Source organism: Oryctolagus cuniculus, unplaced genomic scaffold (genome assembly GCF_964237555.1).
Source record: "Oryctolagus cuniculus unplaced genomic scaffold, mOryCun1.1 SCAFFOLD_110, whole genome shotgun sequence".
NCBI classification, from domain to species: domain Eukaryota; kingdom Metazoa; phylum Chordata; class Mammalia; order Lagomorpha; family Leporidae; genus Oryctolagus; species Oryctolagus cuniculus.
This window is the reverse complement of record NW_027208300.1, coordinates 156,381-178,035: the sequence shown is the minus strand read 5'-3', so window position 1 is coordinate 178,035 and position 21,655 is coordinate 156,381. Positions and strand designations below refer to the sequence as shown.

Genomic DNA, 21,655 nt, shown 5'->3' with positions numbered 1-21,655 from the left:
CTGGAGAAAAAGGACAGGGAAAATGGTTTCTAGGTAGTGGGTGAATATTTTTATTAAACATTTGTCCATTCTTTAGAATACTTTATAGTTATTTCATCTTTGTGAAAGGCAGTGTGATAGTGAGAGGAGAAAGAGAGAGAAAGAGGTCCTCTCTTAGCTCACTTCCCAGATGCCTGCAACACTTAGGTCTAACTAGTCTGAAGCCAAAACTCTAGAATTCATCTAGTCTTCCCTGGTGTCTCACAGGTTCCCAGGCACATGACCCATTATCTACTTCCTCCCTGTTTACATGGGTAGAGAGCTGTACTGAAAGCAGAGTAGCCATGGCTGAAACTGACACTGTTTTGAGATGCAGGGATCACACACATCATAGCACAAATGAAATTCTACCATCCTTGAAAAATTCTCATAGTAAAAAGAATCATATTTCAACATTGGGAAACCTCATGGTACAATTTAATATATTAATGTATTAAGGAGAAAAGCCATATAATGGTCATAAATAAGTACCTCATACTGATTTTGTGAAAATATTATGCCACTTGCATAACAAGTGACTTCATTCCCTTTACATGAGTATGCCAGGAGAAATAGTTACATGTGATTCAGTAACATGATTGCTTTTTTCTCATTTCAGTGGTCATGAAAAGGGATGACCTGATTAGGATCAACCAGGAAAGTCATGACAAAAATCTGAATCAGGATTTTATGAAAAATAATAAGACATCAGCTCTCAAGAGAGTTGAATTAAGAAAAACACTTAGTTTAAATTCAAGCCATATTCCAACACTGATTATTAAAAAGGGAACCTATACAGGATTGAAGCCTGAGGAATACAGTAAATATCACACTGTGTATCCCCCCAGTGGGCCTGATCAACTACAGGCTGGAGAGAAATTTGATAACACTAAGATACCTGGAAATTCTCTCCAGTTCTCTGAGCCTCTTGGTCAGCATGACAATATTCACATCATGAAGCAGCCATTTGGACCCACTGGACAAGCAAACGTCTGCACAAGAAAGATGTTTTATAAATCTGAGAGGATTCATATGGCAGAAAACTATAATAAATCAACTGTCACTTTTGGAAAAGCAACTCAAATAGAAAAAGCTAAACATGAAAATTTTAGCCTCAATATGTACCAACAAACCTACACAAGAGAGAAACTTTATAAGTACCTTAGGTATGTTGAACCCGTCATTCACCAGTCACATCCTGCAATAAATCAGAGATTAAATACAAGGGAAAAACTCTACACATGTAAACCTTGTGGAAAATCAATCAGTTTTAATTCACCTTATGAATGTAATGACTGCGGAAAAGCTTTTGGACAAAAGTCAGTCCTCAGGAAACATCAACAGATTCACACAGGGGAGAAACCTCATAAATGTAATGACTGTGGAAAAGCCTTTGGACGAAAATCAGCCCTCATCAAACACCAGCAAATTCACATGGGACAGAAACCTCATGAATGTAATGACTGTGGAAAAGCCTTTGGATGAAAGTCAGACCTCATCATACACCAGCGAATTCACACAGGGGAGAAACCTCATAAATGTAATGACTGTGGAAAAGCCTTTGGACAAAAGTCAAACCTCATAATGCACCAGAGAACTCACACAGGAGAGAAACCTCATAAATGTAATGACTGTGGAAAAGCCTTTGGGCGAAAGTCAGCCCTCATCATACACCAGCGAATTCACACAGGAGAGAAACCTCATAAATGTAATGACTGTGGAAAAGCCTTTGGACGAAAGTCAAACCTCATCATACACCAGCGAATTCACACAGGGGAGAAACCTCATAAATGTAATGACTGTGGAAAAGCCTTTGGACAAAAGTCAGACCTCATCATACACCAGCGAATTCACACAGGGAAGAAACCTCATAAATGTAATGACTGTGGAAAAGCCTTTGGACGAAAGTCAAACCTCATCATACACCAGCGAATTCACACAGGAGAGAAACCTCATAAATGTAATGACTGTGGAAAAGCCTTTGGACAAAAGTCAAACCTCATAATGCACCAGAGAACTCACACAGGAGAGAAACCTCATAAATGTAATGACTGTGGAAAAGCCTTTGGACGAAAGTCAAACCTCATCATACACCAGCGAATTCACACAGGGGAGAAACCTCATAAATGTAATGACTGTGGAAAAGCCTTTGGACGAAAGTCAGACCTCATCATACACCAGCGAATTCACACAGGGAAGAAACCTCATAAATGTAATGACTGTGGAAAAGCCTTTGGACGAAAGTCAGACCTCATCATACACCAGCGAATTCACACAGGGGAGAAACCTCATAAATGTAATGACTGTGGAAAAGCCTTTGGACGAAAATCAGCCCTCATCAAACACCAGCAAATTCACATGGGACAGAAACCTCATGAATGTAATGACTGTGGAAAAGCCTTTGGATGAAAGTCAGACCTCATCATACACCAGACAATTCACACAGGGCAGAAACCTCATGAATGTAATGATAGTGGAAAAGCCTTTATACAAAAGTCACACCTCATAAAGCACCAGCAAATTCACACAGATGAGAAGTCCTATCAATATAATGACTATGGGAAAGCCGTTGGATGAAAGTCAGACCTCCTCATACATCAGTGAATTCACACAGGGCAGAAACCTCATAAATGTAATGACTGTGGCAAAACCTTTTTATGACATATCACACTAAAGAATTCACACAGGGGAGACCCATGAATGTAATGACCAGGGGAAAGCCTCTTGATAAAAGTCAGTCCCTTGGAAACATCAGAGAATTCACACAGGGAAGAAACCTCATGAGTGTAATTACTGTGGAAAAGCCTTTGGACAAAAGACAAACCTCATAGCATAGAAGAGAATTAACACGGGGTAGAAAACTCATGAATGGAATAACTGTGGAAAAGCATTTAGCCATAAGTCAACCCTCATCGTGCATCAGAGAATTCACACAGGGCAGAAACCTTATGAATCTAATGAGTGTTGAAAAGCCTTTAGAAATCATATGTTATAAATCATAGCTCATATCACACCAGAGACTTCACACCAGGGAGAAACTTCATGAATGCAATGACTGTAGAAAATTCCTTGGGAATATGTCACATCTCAGAATGCATCAGAAAATTCACATGTAGAGAAACCTTTTGAACATAATGACTTGGAAAGCTTTTTCCCATAATTCAGCCCTCATTGTGCATCATCTAATTCATATGGGGGAAAACCCTTTGGATATAATGCATATGGAAAAGCTTTTATCCTCAGGTAACACCTCATAAAACATCAGAATTCACATCAGGGAGAAACCTTATGAATGGAATGAGTGTTGAAAACTGCCAAAATCACACAATATAATAGCAGAGAATTTAGTACATGGTGGAAATCTTGTAATAAATGTGAGAAAGACTTTTTTCAGAAGGAATACCTCATAACACATGCAGTTCAAACGAGGGAGAGAACTTAAATATAATGAATGTGAAGGACTTTTTCCAAAATCAACATAACCATGTGACAGAGCCTTTTGCTGGAAATCCCATAAGGAAGAAAGTTGGGGACCAGCGCTGTGGCACAGTAGGTTAAAGCCCTGGCCTGAAGTGCCAGCATGCCATGTGGGCACTGGTTCTAGTCCCAACTGCACCTCTTCTGATCCCGCTCTCTGCTATGGCCTGGGAAAGTGGTAGAAGATGACCCTGCACCTAGGTGGGAAACCCAGAAGAAGCTCCTGACTCCTGGATTTGGATCTCTGTAGCTCCAGCCATTGCATCCATCTGGGGAGTGAACCAGTGGATGGAAGACCTCTTTATGCTTCCCTGTCTCTCTGTAACTATCTTTCAAATAAATAAAGTAAATCATTAAAAAATGAAGAAGTTCAGAAATATTATTAGTGTGACAAAAAGCCATTTGTCAGAAATCGATCATTATACATCAGAGAATTCACATAAGGGGTTTCTTAGGAGTGTAATGAATGTGGAAGTATATTTTCATGGAATTCAGGCTTGAATAAATATGCAACTCAAAAAAGGTGATATCCTTCAAGTGCAGTAGATTTGAACAAACCATAGCCAGAAATTAGACATCAGGCTGGCACCGTAGAGCAGTAGGTTAATCCTCCCCCTGCAATGCTGACATCCCATATGGGTGCTAGTTCTTATCCCAGCTGCCCCTCTTCCAGTCCAGCTGTATGCTGTGGCCTGAGAAAGCAGTAGAAGATGGCCCAAGTGCTTGGGCCTCTGCACCCACATGGGAGACCAGGAAGAAGCCCCTGGCTCCTGGCTTTGGATTAGTGCAGCTCTGGCCATTGCAGCCATTTGAGGAGTGAACCAACAGAAGGAAGACCTTTCTCTCTGTCTCTCTCACTGTCTGTAACTCTACCTGTCAAATAAATAAATAAAAATCTTAAAAAACAAGAAATTAAACATCAACAAACAAGAGAATTCAAATAGTAAAATGTCAATTTAATGAATGTGAAAAATTCTTCTGCCATTAATCAATTCACATGAAGAGACTCAGAAATGAGAAAACATACATGCATAGGAAAGTCATGTACCATACGTCATCTCTCAATGGTTACCTGACAACTCACAGAAAGAAAAAAGCATATGACTGTATTGTAATGGGAAATACCTTTATTATTAGGTGAACTTCCACAAAACATAGCAAGATTACAGAGAGAAGTCCCTGAAATATAATTTGTCTGGAAGAATTCTTTGGTGGAATCACACCTTAGTAGGTATTGGGCAGTTTTCATGATGAATTGTGACAGAGAGTGGTTAACCGTTCTTCAGACATTTTTCTCTTATACAACCTGCAGTTTTGGTTTCTCATTGAGAGTGGGATCAAGTATATGAATTGAACTGTGCTCTCTTGTGTAAATTTTGTTAATAAATATTTCAAAGTTGAGTAACAGTTATTGCAACAGTTATTTGGAATACCATCTTCATCAATTACAAAGTTATTTGTTTATAGCTGCTTTGTTGGCCACCCAGGATTCTTTCCCCACATTATTGTAGTGCAAATCATAGGCATATGAAGTGACACATGTTCCAGCCATAATAGTGTACTCTGACCCTGGATAATAAGTGTTGTGTGCAGCACAAGGGAATGTGTTTGTGGTGACCTATATACCCATGAGAAATTTCAACTTATCTGTGTGCACATCTGGATTAGACTCCAATATCCAAGATCTATTTGAATATGCAAGTAGATGTTGTCCCATACATCACCCTCATTCTTTAAAGGGACAACCTCAAACACTATAAGTTGCAACACTCATCTGAATTTTCCTGTATTACTGAGTGCATAATACCTTTTTCATTCATGATCCCCCTATTCTACATGTCTTCATTCTATTCCTAATTGCCTTGAGACAAGAACATGGAATGAAGTCTGTCCAGGTGGTACCCATTGCAACAGAGAAGCAGGAGCATAAATGTAGTACACTTTTTTTTTTAAAAAAAAAGATTTATTTATTTATTTGAAAGAGTTACACAGAAAGAGCAGAGGAAGTGAGAGAGGGAGAACTTCCATCCAATGGTTCACTCTCCAATTGGCCACAACAGGCAGAACTGTGCTGATACAAAGCCAGGAGCTTCCTCCGGATCTCCCATGTAGGTGCAAGGACTTGGGCCTTCTACTATTTCCCAGGCCATAGCAGAGAGCTTGATTGGAAGTGGAGCAGCCGGGTCTCGAGCCAGCACCCATATGGGATGGCGGTACTTCAGGTCAGGGCGATAACCTGCTGTGAGACAGCACTGGCCCCTGTAGTGCACTTTTGTATTAATTTAACTTTACTATAATTTTTATAAACTTATTGTTGTATTATTCCCTGCTCCTACAGGTGGCTCTCATTTTTACTGAAAATGTGTGTTTTTATCCCTTCCAATTTACAATGTCATTTCTTGATTTATATAAACCTGATGTACATTCAGTTAATTCCTCAGGATACCCTCAGGAGGAACAATTTTCCTAGGTTGCATGGCTATCCCATGATAACAGGGCTACAAATGCTATGATGCATCTAGTTGCAGTAGCTCTTTTATTTCCTATCTAGATAATAGCTGTGCAAGTAATCCATTCCACCTCCATTACTACCCATTAGAAATAGCTCTTCATCCCTGTCTAAGTCCCCATGGCTTCTTACAAGTGTTCATCAAATTAAGTCTTATATAAACAGATTTAATAGAAAATGAATGGTGTGTCTGATGGTAGTTTCAGTGAGGTTGAATGATTTGCTGGACTGCTGTTTTGTCTGGGTTCTCTTTCATATTACTTAGAACTAATTTTTCACAATATTGCTTGCCTGAGCACTTTTTCTAGGCTCCCAGCTAAACAGGTGTTTGAAGACTAGATTTACTATTAATTCTCATAGTACAACTCATTAAGGACAGAGGTCCCAATGAGGAGCACAGATCCTTATGTGGTCCTTGGCACAGAGTAAATATTATACACACTTGATTTAGTACTCAGGCACTGGGCTCCATCAAGGAGAAGAGCTCAGCTGAACAGAATATAACTCCCTTCTGATTAAAAAAAGAGAGATTTACCATGCCAAACCTGGATGTGTCACCTTAGGCATACCCTTTACCCTTGAGAACTGAACAGAGCTCTCTGGCCATACCCACTATAAGCCTCTAGAGATTCACTGAAAGCAGAAAGTCCATTTATCTACAGTGATAATACAATGATAAAAACCATCACAGCAGAAAAAAAAGATGAGTATCTCAAAAATGCTAAACAATAAATGCAACAATATGAGAAACAAAAATAAGGAAGACATCATGACACTCCCAAAAGAACATGACACTTCCATACTAGATCATGAAGGTGATGAGATAGAAGAAATGCAAGAAATAGAACTCAAAAATTTGATCATATGATTACATAGAAGTAATCAAAAGCAAATGCACAAACTACTGAAATCCATGAAGGTCATGAAAGAAAATCTCTCCCATGAAATTGAAATTATAAGGAGGAATCAAGATGAAAGGAAGAATTCAACAGAACACAAAACTGAGATATTCAGGAGAAATCAAATTGAAATGAAGAATTCAATAGAGCAAATAAAAAATGCAGTGGAGAGCCTTAAAAATAGAATCAGAGAGGCAGAAGAGAGAATATCAGACTTAGTAATCAGAGCACAGGAAAGTATACAGTCAAACCAAACACAATTAGAGGAGATTAGAAAAAAGATTATTGGGAATCTACAGGATACTATAAAAAAAGGAAACATTCTGATTCTAGGAGTTCCTGCAGGCATGGGGAGAGAGAAAGGATTAGAAGGCATTTTTAGTGAAATGCTAGCAGAAAACTTTCCAAGTTTGGAAAAAGAGATACATCCAAGTACAGGAAGCACACAGAACTTTCAATAGACATGCCCAGAAAACATCCTTGCCATGACACATTGTAATCAAACTGCCACAGTGAAACAATGAGAGTGCTCAAAGTCGCAGCCACACCATGAGTCTTCCCACACATGCTCAGTTTTTTTTTTCATTTTTTTTCTCATTCCTGCTTCAGAAGCTTCACACAGTCGCAAGTTCCTAATTCCATGTTATTTCTCCCCACCAGAGACAGGAGTCTCTTCTCAGCTACTTGCCAGGTGCAGACACAAGCTGGCATAGTTGTTATGCATGTCCATAATGGCTCTTGCTCTATCAGCTTGCACACCTTTCTGAGGTGATTGGAGAGAAACATGTCTGTACTGTCCCTTTTTTTCTCTCCTCTAGTTTGGCTGGCACACTTTCTCCCATGGAGATTTAAGCCTCATTCCCTCTAGGTTCCTGCCACTTCTTGCTGGTGGCTCAGGCTACTGCAGTCTTGTCTCACCTCACTTTCCAGTGTTGGTGCATAGGCTCTAGCTGTTGGAGTCGTGAGCCGTGGACACCATGCCCTCCATGTGGGTCCACCATGTCCCTCTAATGTCTGAGAATTTCCTCTGTCATTTTTTTCTAACTCTTCCCTGAGTCTACTCTCTTTCCACTTTTTTAAAACTATCCTTTCCTTGTTTAGAGCAGTAAGCTCCCTGCCTACTCCACCATCCAATTATTGGCTCATCTCTATATGATTATGACTCTGTTTCTGCCAAATTACTAATTTATACACCATATAATCAAAATTAAATGCCTTCCATGGAATGCATATTTATTTTGTCATTTACTACTCTCACCTGCATGTGTAATGAGTAACCTGATTTGTGACAGTCCTAACACAGGGACATGATGGGTACCATGGTTTGGTTTATAATTGTGTGGTCATCAACTCACTCTAAATGCTGGGAGTTGTCCCAGCAACTGTCATGTGTATAGGATTTGAGTATATTGCAGTGCCAGCATCATCATGGTCATCAGCATGGGGTACATTCTTAATGTTTCTAGATGCTCCTGGAGCTTTAAATTATTTTCTGATTGTGGAAATTTTCTAAACTATAAGTCTGTATCATACTTTAACTTTTCCAGTTTATTCTGGACTGTTTTTCACCAAATATTCATCCACATATTTGTTTTTTAATTATGGCTCACATTAAAATACACATTGTTACCAAGGGCAAAGCAAAGTTTTAGCTGCCATGTGCATCAGGTTGCTATTTTTTATTTTGCCTTTCATTTTATTAATTTCAACTGAGTATGTCAATATCCACATGGAAACCAATCTTAGCACTGCCAAGGTATGATGATTCTTTTGGGCACTTACATTTTCATGTCATAAATGCACTAAATAATGTTCAAGTTGTCTTAGCAACCTCCATTTTTATGGCCTATCAAATAATTTTAGAATGTTAGCATTCTTTTACACTTTTTTTTTTTTTTTTTTTTGACAGGCAGAGTGGACAGTGAGAGAGAGAGACAGAGAGAGAAAGGTCTTCCTTTGCCGTTGGTTCACCCTCCAATGGCCGCCGCTGCAGCCGGCGCACCACGCTGATCCGATGGCAGGAGCCAGGATCCAGGTGCTTTTCCTGGTCTCCCATGGGGTGCAGGGCCCAAGCACCTGGGCCATCCTCCACTGCACTCCCTGGCCCTAGCAGAGAGCTGGCCTGGAAGAGGGGCAACCGGGACAGAATCCGGCGCCCCAACCGGGACTAGAACCCGGTGTGCCGGCGCCGCAAGGTGGAGGATTAGCCTATTGAGCCACGGCGCCGGCCTATACTTTCAAGGACACTTTTATATAGCTTCTTTATATTTAGAGAATCAAAATTGTCATTCTCTTTAAAATTTCCATGCATTAGATTGAGACAATTTTATCTTGGTTTTAAAATTACTGAATTCAATGGCATAAGCTTTCTTTGATTTAAGAGAGCACAAATTTTCTGTATTTAAATGTGTACTTAGGGCTATTTTTATTAATATCTGTTACATCTCCTTGTAATCTTATTCCTGCTTCTACTAAATTTACCATTTGTACACACAACTGTCACTATACAACATATATTGAACTGAATACATTTCTTTTTCATGTTGATTCAAATTTATTATTACCACCTCAATAAATAGTCAATAAACTAATTTGTGCCAATTCTAGTGCAGGGAACTTCAGGCTACCATGATTTACTTTATCATTGTAAGGCCATCAACTATCTGAATTCTGGAAGATGTCCAAATTTCATTTTCACAGTATATGAGAACAATTTAGGGCCAGTTCCATCACCCATTAGCAGATTTAATTCTTAGCCTTAGAGACATTCATGGAACTTGAAGTTAACCTTTAATTATGAAAATTTAAGTTAATTTTTAAATTCACTGGAGTCACTCTTTTGCACAAATATTTTAGGCTAGGCCAATCCCAGCACTGTGAATCTGTAGCCAGGGTGATTTAACATTTATTGTAAGATCATCACCCCCAACATTCTGTAAGTTGCCCTGGAAACTGTCAGGTACACAGTGTCTCAGGGCCATTTTAGCCAAGGGTAATATTTTTTTCTCCTCAGTGTAAAATATATATGAATATATGTAACATATATAACATACATACATATATATATATATACATAAATTTACCACTGTGTCTAGATACTAGTATATTTCCTGAAAATTATGCGGGAAAATAGTGAGATCTTAATGTTATTTTTATCCTAAAATTGTGTATGTTTATTTAATTTTAGAGGTTGGTAGACTTGGAGACACAGAGAAACAGATTATGAGCTACAACTTGGTAGCTTACTCTTCATTCTTGTAATGATCAGAAACTGGTTTATTACAGAAATCTGAGCTATCCTTTGCTGATGAAAAATACATTATAAAAATTTCAAAGTGTTGCTCTATATACATTTATATTACAAATTATATATACGTACATTTACATTATAATGTCATAAATCACACACACACATATGATTATATATAAACACCTTTAAAATTCTCCTGGTTATTGGTATAATTTTTTTGAATTTTAAATGTTTACTTCTTTTTAAAATTTTATTTAAGTAATATAAATTTGATATATTTCATATATACAGATTAATGAATGTGACACTTCCCCCAATACCCTCCCTCCCACACACACTCCAACCCTTTCTCCTCTTCCCTCTCACATTCCCACTTAACTTTTACAAAATATGTTTTCAGTTTATTTAATGATTGTATAGTTAACCTTACACTAAGTAAGAGTTCAGCAAGTCAGCAAATAGTATGAAGAAAAAATAAATTAAAAAAATCACTGTTCCTCAATGGAAGAGACAAGGGCTGTAAACAATCATCAAATCTCAAAATGTGTATCTAACTCCAATACATTACATTTGAGGTACTCTATTAGCTACCTCAGATCAGGGAAAACATATGATATCTGTCTTGGGATCAAATCCAAGATTTTCTTTTTCTGTGGAGTGTTTTAGCCATTACATCTACATGCTTGACTGTGAGCATCACTTTTCCAGGCCTTCCTGAGAGGGTGCAGTTTATTTTCACAAGTACTACTCAGATATTATCTTTCATCATAAAACACAGCCACTGTTGGCATTCAGCTCATTTCTTCATTTGTAGACAATACAATTCATTTGATCTGCCTTCTATATTTGATTTTTCCACTTAATATGTTTCAAATGATACATTTTCGGTATTTTGTCTGTTTTCCTCCTGTTACAAACTTTACACTAGGACTGGAGGGCCAATCTGTGGCAGTTACTCACAAAGCCTCTATTAGACTTCAATAACTGATGTTTTCTGAAATTTTTTTGCCAAGTTGCAGTTTTTTTCATCCTAACCCACAAGTTTTCCCATATGTATCACCACAGTGACACCTAGAAGTTTAACAACAATTTGCTTGAAAATGGGGCGTTTTCAGAATTGATGACTAATGATGGCGCCATTTGAACACAAATGGGCTTGGGCTCTCTTTCTGTTTCTCTAACCATTTCAGTTACTCAAGTGTACATAAACCCTGACAGCTCATGTGAATGCAAATTCTGTCATTTAGGGTTAGAAGTAAGTTTAGGGCTCGGTATAGGATGAGTGTTAGGGTTAGTATTAGGACTAGGATGAGAGCTAGTATTGGTGTTAGGGTTTAGAATGAGCGTTATTATTAAGGCTATTATTAGGATTGGGGTTAGGGTAAGATTTAGAGCTAGGTTTATGTTTAGTGTCGGTGTTAGTATTAGGCTTATGGCAAGAGTTGGGGCTAGTTTTAGGATTAGGGTTCTGTGAAGTTTGGCTTAGGTCTAGGGTTAGATTAAAAGCCATGGTTAGGGTTATGGTTAGGGCTAGGCTTAAGGTTAGGGCTACACATAGAGTTATGTTTAGCTTTAGGGTTAGAATAAGGATTAGGTCTAGGACTAGGGTTATATTTAGGATTAGATTTGTGATTAGAGTTATAGATAGGGTTAAGGCTATTGTGAGGCCTAGGGATAGAGCTAGGGTTACGGATAAGTTTAGGTGTAGGGTTAGGGATAGAGTTAGAGCTGTGGTCTTATATATATATATATATATATATACATACATACATATATGATATGGTTACATATATATAATATATAGAGAGAGCTGTGATTATATATATTATATATATAATATACAGCTATATTTGAAGTTATGGTCATCATCACCAGGATGAGGCTTAGTCTTTGGGTTAGCATGATGGTTAGTTTAAGGCTAGTGTTAGATACAGCATTAAAGTTAGCATCAGGAGTATGGTCAAATTAATGCTGAAGTCTGGTTTGTTTTAGGGTTAGGCCTAAGCAGAAAGATAAGATTAGTGTTGGGGTGAGATTTAAAATTAGTTTAAGATTAATATTAAGATTAAGGTTAGATTTAGTTCTGTAGTAAATTTTAGAGTTAGAACCAGAGTTAGGACTATGATTAGAGCTAGTTAACATTAAAAAAATGTTAACTAATTATTTTCAAGATTTATGTATTTATTTACTTGAAGGCAATGTGATGGAGAGGCAGAGAGAGAGAAAGGTGTGGAGAGAGAGGAGTGAGAAAAGAGAACTTCCATACCTTGTTTGACTCACCAAATTGCTGCAACAGCCAGGCCAGGGCTGGGCAAGACCAATGCCAGGAGCCAGGAACCACATCTGGGTCCCCCACATGTGTTAGGAACCCAGAAAACCAGATCTTGGGCCATCTTTCACTACCTTTCCAGGTGCATTAGCAAGAGAGTTGGACTGGAACCGGAGCATAAAGGACTTAGATCTACTCTGATAAATGGAATTTGGGCATAAGTGCAGTGGCATAGCCTGATGTGGCATACAACAGTTCCAAGGGGAAATTATTTTTTACAGTCTGGAGGCTGGATAGTCTAAGGGGCTGTATCTTTCAGGGGTGATATTTTTGCTTCATAACATGGCATGTGGCATTTCATAGTGAGAGAAAGCAACAGGTGGCACCCACAAACTCAGGCCCTTTTTATTTATTGCTTAAAAAGGCTTATTTTATGTGTAAGGCATAGTTACAGAGAATGAGGGTGAGACAGAAATCTCCCATCCATAGGTTCATTCCCCAACTGGCCACAACAGCCTAGGCTGCACCAGTCTGAAGCCCAGAGCCAGTAGCGTCACCTAGGTGTTCCATGTAGGTGGCAGCAGCCCAAGTACTTGGCCCATCCTGTGCTGCCTTCTCAGTCTCATCACCAGAGAGCTGGATCAGAGGTGAATTATCTGAAACTCAAACTTGTGCTCTTATGAGATGCTGGCATCACAGGTAGAGGCATAACAATGTTTCCCCCAGTACTGGCCGCTCAGGCACTTAAAAAGTTGTGTGAATCTATTCCTAAGCACAGAAAATATCACCCTGGAAAATTTGTTTCCAACACATCATTTTTGGGTGATATGAAAATTCTGTAATATTTCAAGTTTGATAGTGTGATTCTTTTCTTTTTCTAGTGTTTGTTTAACACCCTATTCTGTTCATTGGTTTATGTGTCTAATTTTTTTTTGCCAGTACCAGGCTGTTTGTAACTGCCCTGTATTATGTCTTGAAATCTGGTGTTGTGATGACTCCAGCTTTGTTTTTGATGCATAAGATTGCTTTAGGTATTTGAAGTCTCTTGTTTCCATATGCATTTCAGCCTTGTTTTTTCTTGATCTGAGAGGAATGTCATTGATATTTTGCTTAGGATTGCATTGAATCTGTAAGTTACTTTCAGTAGTATGAACATTTTGATTATATTCATTCTTTAAGTCCATGAACTTGGGGGATTTTTCCATTTTTGGTGTTTTCTTCTATTTATTTCTTTAATGTGTTGTAATTTTTATTGTGGAGATCTAAGACATCCATGGTTAAATTTATTCCATGGTATCTAATTACTGTCTTTAGCTAACATGAATGGGATTGATCTTCTGAGTTTTTTCTTAGACATGGCATTGTCTGTATACAAAGGCTGTTGATTTTTGTGTTAATTTTATATACTGCCACTTTACCAAACTCTTCCATGAGTTCCAGTAGTCTATCAGTGGAATCTTTTGGTTTCTATATGTATAGAAGCATGGCATTTGCAATTAGGGATAAGTTTGATTTTCTTCTTGATTTCTCTTTCTTGTCTGATGGCCCTAGATAAAACTTCCAGGACTATATTGAATAGTAATGGTGAGAAAAAAAAATTAGTAATGGGGAGAGTGGGCATCTTTGGTTCCAAATCTTAGGGGGAAGGCTTCCAACTTTTCTCCATTCAATAACATACTCACTGTGGGTTTGTCATAAATTGCCTTGATTATGTTGAGGCATGTTCCTTCTATACCCAATTTGCTTAAGGTTTTTGTCATGATAGGATGTTGTATTTCATCAAATGCTTTTTCTTCATCTACTGAAATAATCAAGTGGCTTTTGTTCAGTTTGTTAATGTCATAACACTGCTTTTGCTGCATCCCATAAGTTTGGATAATGTTGAATTGTCACCTTCATTCATTTCCAGAAATTGCTTTGCTTTCTATTTCAGTTTCTTTTTTGTTCATTCAGCAGCAGGTTGTTCAGTCTCCATGTGTTTGTATATGGTCTTGAGACTATTGAGTTGTTAATTCCAGCTTCATTTCACTGTGGTCAGAAAAGAGGCATAATGTGATTTTGATTGTCTTGAATTTGCTGAGACTTGCTTTATGACCTAGCATGTGGTCTGTCCTAGAGAAACTTCCATGCACTGATGAAAAGAATGTGTATTCTGCTTCTGTGAGATGAAAGGTTCTGTACATATCAGTTAGATCTTTTGGGTCCATAGTGTAGATTAGCTCAATTGCTTCTTTGTTGAATTTCTATCTGGTTGATCTGTCCATTGATGAAACTAGGGTGTTGAAATCTCCCATTACTATTGTTTTGGAATCTGTCCCCCTTTAGTTTTTTTTTAAAGATTTATTATTTATTTGTAAGGCAGAGTTACAGAGACAGAGGCATATACACACAGAGGTCTTCCATCTGCTAATTTACTCCCTAAATGGCCACAACAGCCAAAGCTGGCCTGACCAGAAGCCAGGAGCCAAGATTTGGACCATGTTCTACTGCTTTCCCATGTCATAGCAAAGACCTGAATTGGAAGTGGAGCAGCTAGGACTTGAACCGGTGCCCATATGGGATGCCAGCACTGCAGGCAGTGGGCATACCTGCTATATCACAGCACCCACCCTTCCGTCTCCCTTTAGAGACATAAACATTTTTTTATATAGCCAGGCACCCTGTAATCGGATTCATATGCATTTATTATAGTCACTTCTTCCTGTTGAATTGAATCCTTCATCATTACATAGTGTCTTTCTCTTTCTCTTTTTAACAATTTTTGTCTTAAAGTCTATTTTGTCTGATATCAGGATGGCTACAGAAGCTAATTTCTGCTTTCTGTTAGCATAGAATATCTCTTTTTCCATCATTTCACTTTTAGTTTGCATATATCTTTGTTGGTGAGATGTTTGTTACTGGCAGCAAATAGATGGGTCTTGTTTTTCAGTCCATTCTGCTACCCTGTACCTTTTTATTAAGATTAGTTTATTTGAGAGGCAGAGCTATAGACAGAGAGAAGGAGAGACAGAGTGAAAGATCTTCCATCTGTTGTTTCACTCCACAAATGTTTGCAATGGCCAGTAGCCATTCTGAAGCCAGGAGCCAGGAGCTTCCTCCAGGTCTCCCATGCAGGTTCAGGGGCCCAAGCACTTGGGCCTTCTTTCATTTTCTAGGCCATAGCAGAGAGCCAGATCAGAAGTGAAGCAACTGGGCCTCGAACTGGTGCCCATATAGGATGCCAGTATGGCAGGTGGCAGCTTTACCTGATGCACCACAGTTCCAGCCCTCAGCTTTTTTTTACCAATTGAAGAGTTTAGACCATTTGCATTCAAGGTAACAAATTGTCCCTCCAATTTTAATGTAAATATTTCTATTTTTTGCTTCATATTTCCTTTGTACTTTTCTGGAAGATTTTCTGCCTTCACATTTCTTTCATAATAATGATTGTCTTCTCTGTCAAAAAAAAAAAAAACCTGACCTAAATGAAAGATCTCTGCGAGTGAGATCCCAGTGGAAAGAACAGGTCATCAAAGAAGGAGGTGCCTTTCTCTGAAGGGAGGAGAGAACTTCCACTTTGACTATGACCTTGTCTAAATATGATAAGAGTCAAGACTTGCTTTATGGCCTAGTATGTGGTCAATCATAGAGAAGGTTCCATGTACAGCTGAGAAGAATGTAAATGCTTTATATGTAGGATGAAAAGTTCTGTACATATCTGTTAGATCCATTTGGGCTATAGTGTCATTTAAATCTACTGTCTCCTTGTTGATCTTCTGTCCTGTTGATCTTTCTATTTCTGAGAGTGGAGTATTGAAGTCTCCCAGTACTATTGCATTGGAGTCTAAGTCTCCCTTTAAGTGCCTTAACAAATCTTTTAAATAAACCGGTGCTCTGTAATTAGGTGCATATACATTGATAATTGTTATATCTTCCCATTGAATTGATCCCTTAATCGTTATATAGTCCCCCTCTTTGTCTCTCTTAACAGTTTTTGTGTTAAAGTTTATGTTGTCTGATATTAAGATGGCTACGCCCGCTCTTTTTTCATTTCTGTTGCCATGGTATATCTTCCACCCCCTTTCACTTTCAGTCTGTATGCATCTTTGTTGGAAAGATGTGTTTCTTGTAAGCAGCAAAGAGATGGGTTTGGTTCCTTAAGCCAATCAGCCAATCGGTGTCTTTTAACTGGACAGTTGAGGCCATTAATGTTCAATGTGACTATTGATAAGTGGTAACTTTGCCCTGCCATTTTCCAAAGATATTTTCTAATAGATGCTTTGAATTCCCTGTGATCTTTTGCTGTGAGGTTTCCTTCGTTTAACTTCTTTCATATTGATGACTGTGTTTCTGTGTTTCTGTGTGCAACACATCTTTAAGCATCTTTTATAGGGCTGGACGAGAGGCAACAAATTCTTTGAATTTCTGTTTGATATGGGACAGGTCTTTATTTCACCTTCATTCACAAGTGAGAGCTTAGCAGGATATAATATTCTGGGCTGGCAGTTTTTCTCTCTTAGTACCTGGGCTATGTCTCACCATTCCCTTCTAGCTTGTAGGGTTTCTGATGAGAAATCTGCTGTGAGTCTAATTGGAGATCCTCTGAGAGTAATCTGATGTTTCTCTCTTGCACATTTTAGGATCTTTTCTTTATGTTTCACTGTGGTGAGTTTAATCACAATGTGTTGTGGTGAGGATCTCTTTTGGTCATGTTTACTAGGGGTTCTAGGAGCTTCCTGTACTAGGATGTCTCTGTCTTTCTCCAAACCTGGGAACTTTTCTGCTAATATCTCACTAAAAAGCCCTTCTAATCCTTTCTCTCTGTCCATGCCTTCAGGAACTCCTACAACCCAAATGTTGGGTTTTTTAATAGTATCCTGTAGATTCCCCACAATATTTGTTAGATTTCTAATTTCCTCTTTTTTCTTTGGTTTGACTGTATCCGTTCCTGTTCTCTGTCTTCTAAGTCCGATATTCTCTCTTCTGCTTCATCCATTCTGTTTTTAAGGCTCTCTAATGTGTTTGTCATTTGATCTATTGAATTCTTCATTTCATTATGATTTCTCATCACTATCACAGTTTCATGTTCTACTAGTTTTTCATTTCATTTTGATTCCTCCTTAATATTTCATTTTTATGAGAAAGATTTTCTATCTTGTCCATTAAGGATTTCTGTAGTTCAAGAATTTGTTTTCAGAACTTCTTAATGTTCTTATCAATTTTTTGAGATCCACTTCTTGCATTTCTTCTATCTCATCATCTTCATAATCTTGAATTGGGGTGTCTTTTTCATCTGGGGGCATCATAGTGTCATCCTTGTTCTTGATACCTTTTGACTTTAACTACAGGTACTCATTGAGAGAAGCTCTTCACAATAACCAGTGCTTTCATTTTTATGGTATCTAAATATCCTACTGTTTAATATAAGCAGAAGATTCAGCAATGCATTCCTTTCCTAATGGGTAACCCCATGCCATTCAGTATATTCCCTTATGTTGGAAATTTTGTGCATTTTTTCCGTTCATTTCATTTCATTTTCATTCATTGTAACCCACCCACATGTTTCCTTACTATCATAGACTTATGTAACATTTTTCAAAAGCTTACTGTGAATTTTATTTTGAAAACTGGGCTTTGATTAAGAGGACATGGTAAAAATCTAATACAATAGTACTGGGGGACTTAAATACTCCTCTCTCAGAAATGGACAGATCAACCAGACAGAAGATCAACAAGGAAACAGCAGGTTTAATCAACACTATAGCCCAAATGTATCTAATACATATCTACAGAACTTTCAATCCTACATTTAAAGATTTTACATTCTTCTCAGCAGTGCATGGAACCTACTCTAGCATTAACCACATACTAGGCCATAAAGCAAGTCTCAGCAAATTCAAAAGAATTAGAATCATACCATGCAGCTTCTCAGACCATAGAGGAATGAAGTTGGAAATTAGCAACTCAGGAATCACTAGAGCATACGCAAACACATGGAGATTGAACAACATGCCCCTGAGTGAGCAATGGGTCATAGAAGAAATTAAAAGAGAAATCAAAAATTTTCTGGAAGTAAATGAGGATAACAGCACAAAATATCAAAACTTATGGGATGCAGCAAAATCAGTGTTAAGAGGAAAGTTTATATCAACGGGTGCCTACATCAAGAAATTGGAAAGGAACCAAATAGATGAGCTTTCAATTCATCTCAAGGATCTAGAAAATCTGCAGCAAACCAGACCCAAATCCAGTAGAAGAAAAATAATTAAAATCAGAGAAGAAATGAATAGCATTGAATCTAAAAAAAAAATTACAAAAAATCAGCCAAATGAGGAGGAGCTGGTTTTTTGAAAAAATAACCAAAATTGACACCTCGTTGGCCCAGCTAACTAAAAATGAAGGGAAAAGACCCAAATCAATAAAATCAGAAATGAAAAGGGAAACGTAACAACAGACACCACAGAAATAAAAAGAATCATCAGAAATTACTACAAGGACTTGTATGCCAGCAAACAGGGAAACCTATCAGAAATGGAAAGATTCCTGGACACATGCAACCTACCGAAATTGAACCAGGAAGATGTAGAAAACCTAAACAGACCCATAACTGAGACAGAAATTGAAATAAAGGCCCTCCCAACAAAGAAAAACCCAGGACCAGATGGATTCACTGCTGAATTCTACCAGACATTTAAAGAAGAACTAACTCCAATTCTTCTCAAACTACTCAGAACAATAGAAAAAGAGGGAATCCTCCCAAATTCTTTCTATGAAGCCAGCATCAGCTTAATTCCTAAGCCGGAAAAAGATGCAGCACTGAAAGACAATTACAGAACAATATCCCTGATCAACATAGATGCAAAAATCCTGAATAAAATTCTCGCCAATAGAACACAACAACACATCAGAAAGATCATCCACCCAGACCAAGTGGGATTTATCCCTGGCATGCAGGGATGGTTCAATGTGCACAAAACTATCAATGTGATACACCATATTAACAGACTTTAGAAGAAGAAAAACCATATGATTATCTCAATAGATGCCGTGATAGCATTCGATAAAATACAACAACCTTTCATGATGAAAATTCTAAGCATACTGGGTATGTAAAAAACATTCCTCAAATCAATGAAAGCAATCTATGAAAAACACATGGCCAACATCCTATTGAATGGGGAAAAGTTGGAAGCATTTCCACTGAGATCTGGTAGCAGACAGGAATGCCCACTCTCACCACTGCTATTCAATATAGTTCTGGAAGTTCTATCCAGAGCTATTAGGTAAGAAAAAGAAATTAAAGGGATATGAATTGGGAAGGAAGAAGTCAAACTATCCCTCTTTGCAGATGATATGGTTCTTTATTTAGGGGAACCAAATAATTCTACTAAGAGACTATTGGAATTCATAGAAGAGTTCGGCAAAGTAGCAGGATATGAAATCAATGCACAGAAATCAACAGCCTTTGTATACACAGGCAAGGCCATGGCTCAGAAAGAACTGCTAAGATCAATCCCATTCACAATAGCTACAAAAACAATCAAATACCTTGGAATAAACTTAACCAAGGATGTTAAAGATCTCTACGATGAAAATTACAAAACCTTACAGGAACAAATAGAAGAGGATACCAAAAAATGGAAAAATCTTCCATGCTTATGGATTGGAAGAATCAATATCATCAAAATGTCCATTCTTCCAAAAGCAATTTATAGATTCAATGCAATACCAATCAAGATACCAATGAAAATATGTTCAAGATCACTAGCAACCAGGGAAATGCAAATCAAAACCACAATGAGGTTTCACACACCCCAGTGAATGGCTCACATTCAGAAATCTACCAACAATAGATGCTGGCCAGGATGTGGGTAAAAAGGGACACTAACCCACTGTTGGTGGGAATGCAAACTGGTTAAGCCACTATGGAAGTCAGTCTGGAGATTCCTCAGAAACCTGAAGATAACCCTACCATTCAACCCAGACATCCCACTCCTTGGAATTTACCCAAAGGAAATGAAATTGGGAAAGAAAATAGCAGTCTGAACCTTAATGTTTATTGCAGCACAATTCACAATAGCTAATACCTGGAACCAACCCAAATGCCCATCAACGGTAGACTAGATAAAGAAATTATGGGACATGTACTCTATAGAATACTATACAGCAGTCAAAAACAATGAAACCTGGTCATTTGTAACAAGATGGAGGAATCTGGAAAACATCATGCTGAGTGAATTAAGCCAGTCTCAAAGGGGGAAATATCATATGTTCTCCCTGATCGGCGACAACTAACTGAGCACCAAAGGGGAAACTTTTTGAAGTGAAATGGACACTATGAGAAACAGTGACTTGATCAGCTCTTGTCCTGACAGTTGATGTAGAATGTAATACTTTATCCATGTTAGTATTTTTTGTTCTAGTACTATTGGTTGAACTCTGTAATTAACACACAATTATTCTTATGTGTTTAAATTTTAACTGAAAAATGATCCCTGTTAGGAATTTGAAAACATTATGCTGAGTGAAATAATCCAGTCCCAAAGGGACAAATATCATATGTTCTCCCTGATGGGTGACAACTGACTGAACACCAAAAAGGAAACATATTGAAGTGAAATGAATACTATGAGAAATGGTGACTTGATCAGCCCTTGCCCTGACTGTTGATGAAGAACTTAATATGTTATCCCTCTTAGTAGTTTTTTGTTTGTTCTACTTAATATTTTTGGTCAAATACTGTAATCAATACACAGTTATTCTTAAGTGTTGAAATTTAACTGATAAGTGATCACTGTTAAATATAGGAGTGGGAATAAGAGAGGGAAGAGATGTGAAATTTGGGACATGCTCAAGCTGACTTGCCCCAAACGGGAGAGTTGGAAACATACCAGGGGATTCCAATTCAATCCCATCAAGGTGGCATATACCAATGCCATCTCACTAGTCCCAGTGATCAATTTCTATTCACAATTGATCATAATGATAGGACTAAGAGCCAAATGGAGCACATAAATAAGACTAGTGTCTGCAAATACTAGCTGGTAGAATAAAAAACGGAGAGAACGATCCATCATGGGAAGTGAGATACACAGCAGACTCATAGAATGGGAGATGTCCTAAACAGCACTCTGGCCTCAGAATCAGCCCTTAAGGCACGCGGATCTGGCTGAAAAGCCCATGAGAGGATTATAGGCATGGAAAGCCAAAACACTCTGGAAAAAAAAAACCTAAATGAAAGATCTCTGAGAGTG

General features: G+C 38.0%; 1 protein-coding gene across 1 annotated transcript; it reads left to right on the top strand.

Annotated features, from left to right (window-relative positions):
* Positions 1-708: 708 nt before the first annotated feature.
* LOC138848186 (zinc finger protein 271-like) lies at positions 709-2,789 on the top strand. Its single transcript, XM_070067761.1, is given in 1 exon segment — positions 709-2,789. A coding segment is annotated over 1 exon segment (1,719 nt). The 3' UTR covers positions 2,428-2,789.
* Positions 2,790-21,655: the final 18,866 nt, after the last annotated feature.